Source organism: Stegastes partitus, unplaced genomic scaffold, assembly GCF_000690725.1.
Source record: "Stegastes partitus isolate 25-593 unplaced genomic scaffold, Stegastes_partitus-1.0.2 Scaffold580, whole genome shotgun sequence".
NCBI lineage: Eukaryota > Metazoa > Chordata > Actinopteri > Pomacentridae > Stegastes > Stegastes partitus.
The window spans coordinates 199,213-206,477 of record NW_007578311.1 but is presented as its reverse complement, the minus strand read 5'-3'; the positions used below and the strand labels follow the sequence as shown (position 1 = coordinate 206,477).

The 7,265-nt window shown below is 47.4% G+C and overlaps 1 protein-coding gene across 1 annotated transcript in view; it reads right to left on the bottom strand.

Moving 5' to 3' along the window:
• shc1 (SHC (Src homology 2 domain containing) transforming protein 1) overlaps positions 1-6,474 on the bottom strand; it is an 18,784-nt gene extending 12,310 nt beyond the window's left edge. Inside the window, exons 1-5 of the mRNA XM_008288899.1 lie at positions 5,115-6,474; positions 3,562-3,632; positions 3,138-3,201; positions 2,048-2,208; positions 1,123-1,135 (exon numbers count right to left, since the gene is read on the bottom strand). Of these exons, the coding sequence (XP_008287121.1) occupies positions 1,123-1,135; positions 2,048-2,208; positions 3,138-3,201; positions 3,562-3,632; positions 5,115-5,717 (912 nt within the window). The 5' untranslated portion in view covers positions 5,718-6,474. The remainder of the gene's footprint in view (positions 1-1,122; positions 1,136-2,047; positions 2,209-3,137; positions 3,202-3,561; positions 3,633-5,114) is intronic.
• Positions 6,475-7,265: the final 791 nt, after the last annotated feature.

The following is a 7,265-nucleotide window of genomic DNA, read 5'->3' as shown; positions in this document are numbered from 1 at the left end:
TCTCTCTCTCTCCGTCGAGCTTCATCGACTGCAGCCGGGATAAAAACTAAGTCGGGCCGACGGGTGGAAACACCTTTTTAACAGGCTGGCAACAACCGCCTGGCGCCGGATCGATAGCGGCATCAGCGCTCGCTAATGCTCCGATGTGTGGCCTCCGTTTGTGAATGGGCGCGTGACGTGTTTCTCTGTGTACGTGTTAATGTGGAAGACGACTGTGTGGCATCTCCACCCCCGAAGATAAACATCATTCAGCAGCTATTAACTCATTAGAGGGCTGAGAGGAGGCGCACATCCTGCCCTGTGGTTAGGAGGGAGATTTGTGCAGCAGCATCCAGTCAGAGTCAGTGAGAGAAGTGTTGTAGCTCTAAATTTATCTGGGCTTCCCCTCCCCGAATCATCCAGAAGGTCACGACACACACTCATGACTAAATCACAAAAACACAGCACCATTGAGTTGGGTTGTAAATGCAAAACACACCACCTAACAGTTAGCTTCTAAAAGGTCGTTTATATCATGGACTGCAAACTAAACTCACAACATTTAACCCTCTGAACCCCAGAACACACCAGCAGCTTTACAAGTCATGTGATTAGTATAAAAAACTAAGCTGAAGTTACATCATTCAGCAGTCAGAAGCTGTAAAAACAGAAATAATCATCAGGTTATGTGTGACGAACCAAATCTGAGATTTAAAATCGTGATATTCAGAATAAAAAAACTTTATTCTACATGCTTCATTTAAAAAAAATTGCAAAAAATATACACATTGCACAAATCGGATTTTGTAAAAAACAAAAAATTCTGCACTCCTTTGCTCAAATGTGAAGCCATGAATGACTCAGCTGCAACCAACAGTCACATGACAAAAAATGGAGGAACTTTTTGGCTGAACTGCAGGCAGTGTATACACACATCTTATAGGAAAAAAAGTATGAAAACAAGTAAAAAATCTAAAAAGTAAAGTATTTGTAGTATGTAGAGTCAGTTTCTCTGTTTTTCAGTATTGGTAACATCTGTGGACACTTGCAAAAATACAAATAAAATTTAAATCTATAATCAATCTCATTTTTTTTGTTTGTTTTTTTAAATGATTTATTACTTTCGAACTAAGAAGACATGACTGAGTTTCCTCTACTTTCAGCCAACAACGTGCCGTTTCTATAAAGGTGCAGGACTTTGCATTGCAGCTGACAAAAGCAAAAGACTAACCAGAAGCTGCTTTGGGAGTTCACAGGTTTAATTAAAGACATTTTCTAACGATTGAGGCTAGATGACATTTCAGGGCTAGAGTTGACTTTCTCACATCGGTTGCAGCGGCGCGTCTAACAAGCATCGCTGTTAGTTCCTATACACGCTGGTAGTTTCTGTAAATGTAAAATTCTGAAAAAATTTCTGAAATAAAACATGTTATCCAGATTAATTTTTCCGCTGTATTAAAGCGGTATTAAATTATATTAGCATTTCCGACTGAACTGGTTTTTTTTTTTAGCATTCTCGGCGCTAACATTTTTAATTTTGGAGCCAGTGTTTGAAAGTTTGTTTTCTCATTCGACTGATGTTCCCTGAAGGTCTCACGTGCTCGTCAGCTGTGCACAGAGAACCTCTAGACTCCATTCGAGTGAAATAAGGTGTTCTACTGTCAGATTTAGACAACACACACAAAGTCAGACCTGCTAAATGTCAGATGCACCGCTGTAACAAATACTGTCGCGCCTGACAGATTTGTGGTTGCACCCTGGAGGCCTGGATAAGAATGATCAACACAACAACACAGTTTGGACACAGAGATGAATGAAAGCTACAGGAAAAGCTACGATTTCATCAACGCTTTCATCAGACTCTTGCTCTTTAAAAATGAAACAGATAAACTCCCCTGAAGCAGAGAGATCAGCGGGTTTCCTCTGCTTCAGCGAGCTGCACGAGCTAAGTGCACTCCGGATACCGAACATACCTCTGGCTACGGCGCAGAGCTGTGACAGTCAGATGCATCTCTGACTCACAGTCATGTTCTTGGCTTTCGGGGGCCAAATCTTACAAAAAACACACCAGGAGAGAGAGAAAACGGCAGCTTCATTTTCAAGCCTAACCTGTTTGCAGTCGGAGGCCAGCAGATTGAGGCTGCTGGTCGAGATGGTGAGGCTGATTGTCATGCCTGCAAACTGCAAGTTGCTCTTTCCCAGGATGGACGTCAGACAGCGAGAGGAAGGCTGCGAAGGAGGAGAGGGAGGATAATCAAACAAAGGTGCAGAAAGAAACACAAAGCAACAACAGTTTTTTTTTTTTTTTACTCCGACTAATCCACTGCCTGAGCATGTGGGAGTATGTGTGGAAATGCCTGTGTGCGTGGGAGTCGGAGAACAGCTGCAATTGTGAAAGTGATCCCGTCTCCAAGGCCAACTGTGACCGATGGGGAATAGCCAGGACGGTTCACACACCGCAGGCCGAAGCCAAGAGCGTCGTGCGGGCCGTGCCAGCTCGGCCGTGCCAGCCCCGTTTATCCCAACCCTCCTCCTGTTCTCGTGGCCATCGTCCACATTTGCTGCGTGAGAACAGCTCCATCAGCGCGCTCGGGCCGCATTAACCTCAGACGAGCTTAATCTATTCTAGTTTGCGTATTCTGTCTGCGCTGCCAGACATTCTTTGGTCAAACCCCGCAGGCAGCTGGATTTAGCCACCTGTTTTATAGACTGTTTGGGTGGATGTTTTTAGTTTTACAGGAATCCCCAGCGCAGACACAAGCAAGTCTTTAAAAGCAGGACTGGCGACTGTGTCTGCTTAATCTGTTCTTTAGCCCCGACGCCGGCTCCACGCGAGCTCCTACTCCTCCTCTTTAGCCTCCCTTGTGACGAGAGGGAGGGAAAAGTGAGACCAGAGAGTGATTGGTAATTACCTGCGAGTAGCCCACTAACCACAGAAGTGTACAATCAGCCTAAATCTAGATTTGTGTGTGTGTGTGTGTGTGTGTGTGTGTGTGTGTGTGTGTGAGGGAGGGAGAGCATGTGCCTGAATAGCCAACTGACCACAGGGTGGACAATCAAGCAGAATCCATCCAGAAAAGCCTTCCCACTGCTGTCCACTTAAGCCGTATAAATAAATAATGCCCTGTCAGGGTGTGTGCTGCTGCCTTTCTACGTACCTTTCTCCTGCGTTGGGCTCCTTTGGCTCCGGGTACTGCCTCGCAAACCACAGAGATCGCTTCCCTGAAACAAATAAAAAAAACTAAACATGCATGTCTGACAGTGGAGCACCTTCCCTCCATCCAGTGATAGAATTTATCGTCCCTGGCGACCGTGCTCGTCTTTGCCACGCAGACAAACATGACTACGGAAACCAGAAGGAAACCACCAGGATTCCAGAAAGTTCTAATTTGAGAGCCGAGGCGTGGATATGTGCACACACACACACACACACACACACGAGCTCACACAGTCGAGGCACCAACACAGAAAGGAAAACAAACCAGAGCAGAAGTGGGACAAAGAAATACACAAGAGGCGAGTGTTGAGAAGGAGTGAAACGACAGGAGCTAGAAATAGTAGATGAGCAGCATGTGGTCTCACCTGGTGACCTGAGTTCTGGTGTTGAAGTCCAGCGCTCGCATCGACTGCAGCACCTCCACGCACCCCATGTACTGCCCAGGAAACAGGAAGGCAACGCGTTAGCATCAGACATTTCCGACATCACGGCTCCATTGTGCCAGAGGAAGCAGAAAGCAGCGGCGGTGTCCTTTACGCGCTCAGTTTCTAAAAACGTGACGGAAGGTCGCGCACGAGGGGTGATCGGAAATTTCAGGGACTGAGTCAGAACCTCATTTAAATTTGGCCGGCATTTTTGTCGAAGCAGTGTACTCGTGCGGCGACACTCTGCTCCCAGTGCTCCTGCAACGTTCCCTAGAAGTCTGGTTATGAAAACATGTCAAGCACCATGTCTTTAACTGACGCCAAAATCGATGACACTGACGCTGAAAATTTGTTGATATGAATATTTTCACACATGTTTTTGTTTTTAACTTCAGTTAAATGTAGAAAATGTTTTAAAAGTCGATCAGTATCACAACAAAATTGCTGAGTCATGACATCCTGGTCATCTGTTAGCTTCCCTCCTGCTCTCTGTGCTCATATAAACTCCATTTTTAAACAGTTGAACTCTCACAAAAAGCTGCTCTCATTTACAGATCATTCTTTGGAGCTGCTCTGCACCATTAAAATCCTGATTTTATAACGGCGTCTGACAAACTCACCAAAAATACGAGCATTTGACAAAGGCTGTGCCGTGAATTCGACTGTATTTACACAGAATTGAAGAACAATTACACAAGAAGGAGTAATAAGGACATAACAATAAATACAATAAGGAAAAAAGAAGTTGTTTTAGCTGCTCCATGCTTGTAAAATATCCATCGTGTCCATATTGCACTTTAATATAAAGTGTTATTAGTGTTGCAAAAAAATTTTGAATTCTTTTGGTGCCCCCCTTTTTTTTTTTTTAAACTAATTTTCAAAATGTTTGCAATTCCAGCTAAACTCTACAGTTTTGCACTTTCATATGTAAACTTTTAATTCCATACTGTGCTGCTTTACACAATGGCATACAGTACATCAAAATAAAATGAACTTAAATGTAGGAAAATTAGCCCAAATTTATTGAACTGATCCGTGAAAACGTGAGAAAGATAGTCGTTAGTGGTAGCTCTACTCTGGGTACTAATCTGTCTTGACAATCTCACCCCTGAGAGCTAATTGGCATTTACATTTTCTCCAGTTTTGGACACTTCTAAACAGTAAAAACTGCTGTTTATTCGCCTGACGGTAGCCGCAGACCCACCTCTGATTATCAGTGATGATTCTCCACTTGAAGGTCGACGCACAGTGTGATAGTTGTTCTCTGGTAAAAGTTTTAGCTCCACAGTGAAATCGCAAATGTGCACCGACAAGACACTAAAATGTGTGTAAAACAAGTCTGATAATCACCTGGTCTCCTAAGCTTGTGCTGCTTGTACACGTTGCATGCATAGTGTCAGAACTTTTCCATCACCCCTCATATTGCGCAAAAACTTGGAAATGCAGCTGTGTAGCGTTGTATTTAGGTTAGTGAGAGTGTGCAGTTCACTTACCCGTACAGTGTAGGAAACCCCGGTGGTGCTGACCACGCTGTCGGAGTGCAGCCAGCCACGGGTGGGTTTGTTGACAAAGGAGCCATGGCGCGTCCACTCGTCTCCTCCCAGCTGCCCTCCTTCCACCCGTGCCCTCCTGGACGCCCCTCCCAGCCGGTTCATGTCCTGCAGAGGAGGTCGAGGAGGAGGAGAAGGGGCAGTTAGAAGGGGAACAGGGTGATGGAGAGGAGGGGAGGAGCTGGAGCTGCTCCTGTCATCCCCCGAGGACTCGACAGGCGCCGGAGGCTGCTGCTGCTGCTGCGACCTGCTCGAGGCCTTGAGTCCTGGGAGAAGGGTAGCAGAGACGCCCAGCCGAAGGGAGCCCATCCTGGGGAAGAAGGAGCAGAGCGTGGTGGGGCTGTTCTCGGCGGGGCGGGGAGACGAGGGGGGCAAAATGGGAGTGAGAGACGAGGAGGAGAGGGAGGACGGCAAACCTGGGGAGGGAGTGAGAGGGGTGGCAGGACTGGAAGGAGGGAACGATGATGGATTGGAGTTTGTTTCATCAGTCGAGCTCAGCGATTCACTCCGAAAGTGGGTGTACTTGGTTTTCGGAACAAGCTCCATAATGAATCTGCAGTGTCAGTTTTTATATCCGCGCAAGTCCACACAGGCTTCTAGTGATTCAATCAAAGTCTCTTTGTCTCACTATTCAAAGTTTCTCTGTGAAAGGACACACAGCCATCTGTCTGTCTCGCTCCGTGTAAGAGCTGCATCCATCTGTCTGGTTGTCTGTCCTCCACTCATTACCGCGCAGCCAAAACCGAGCTGCTTCAAAAACGGCTTTATCCGCGGCGAAAGCAGGATGAGGAAAGGCGCGCAGGAAAAGTGGGGTGTCCCAGTTAACGGCAGAACGCAGCTGAAGAAAGTTTTTTAGTGCAGCAGCGCAGCTCATGTTGTCATCAGTTCACTTTTGAATCTGCTTCGGCGAGTTCCCGGGGACCGATGAGGACGGCGCTCCGCGGAGTGTTCCTCTTGGTGTTGTGCCACAATGTAAAACAATATCTGTGAGTATCTTGTCCCGGCTTAATAGCCTCTGAGCGAGGACCAGTTACTCAGCTGTCGCCAGCACCATGGAGAATCAACACAAGCGATTGTCTTTCCGATCGCCCCCTCACTCTGTGTGTCTTACTGCTCTGGAGGGGTGTGATGTGTCTACATGCAGTGCAAACCTTCCCTGCCCACAATGCCTCTTTGATTATCTCTGTGCATGTGTGAAGCAGCTCCCCTTTGGCAGCTCTATCCTGCTTGACACGGGCCCATAAAAATCCTATTAGCAGCCAACGAGGGGATTGCAAAAAGAAGAGGGGTGGTGGTGCGGGGGGGACCGTGAGCGCTAACACATAGCACACAGCCTCAACTGGTCGATAGCAATACGGCGCGCACCTGCAGAGCTGAATGGAGCTGCTAAAGAAGAGAGAGGAGGATGTATGGCGAGTCTCTTGGCTGCAGCTACTCTTCAGATCCCTGCTTCACTCCCTCTCCCTCTTCCTCCAAATGTTTTCATGCCCTCTCTGTATGGCCCTGGCTCTCTCCCTGCCTTCCTCGTCCTCCCTCCTCTTCCAGATCACTTCGGGCGCTGCCTCCTTCTCTTTCCCTGCGCTCTTGCCTCCCTTCTCCCTGTCTCCTCGCTTATCCTGGAAGTCCTCCCTCTTCCTCCACACAATGTACTCGGCCAGCCTCTGCCTCTCCAGCGCCTCCGCCCTCTCCCTCGCCACCACTTCCTCTCTCCTCTTCCAGATGATCTCCCCCTCCTCCCCTCCCTCGTCTGCTCGCCCGTTCTCCAGGCTGTCCTGTTTAACAGTCCCTCCTTACAGTATATAAATGGTGAACCCTGTCCTTCCCACCTCTCCAACCCTCTGAGATGGTCTAGAGGCTAGGCATGGTCACCGTAGACACCGATAGAAATCAGAAAAGAAACGTAAAAGTTAAGACTGGGCTGGCAGAGTTGGGCCCTTTCCTGACTGAGGTTCCTGATATGGCTAAAACAAGTGCCTTGGTTCAAGTGTGTTCCCTAGAGATTGGCCACCTTGGTTAGGATGTTTTTTTGTGTTTCTGGAGCACCATTAGATAGCGGTAGGTTGAGATGCTGTCTGTGTCTGGTACAGTGACACA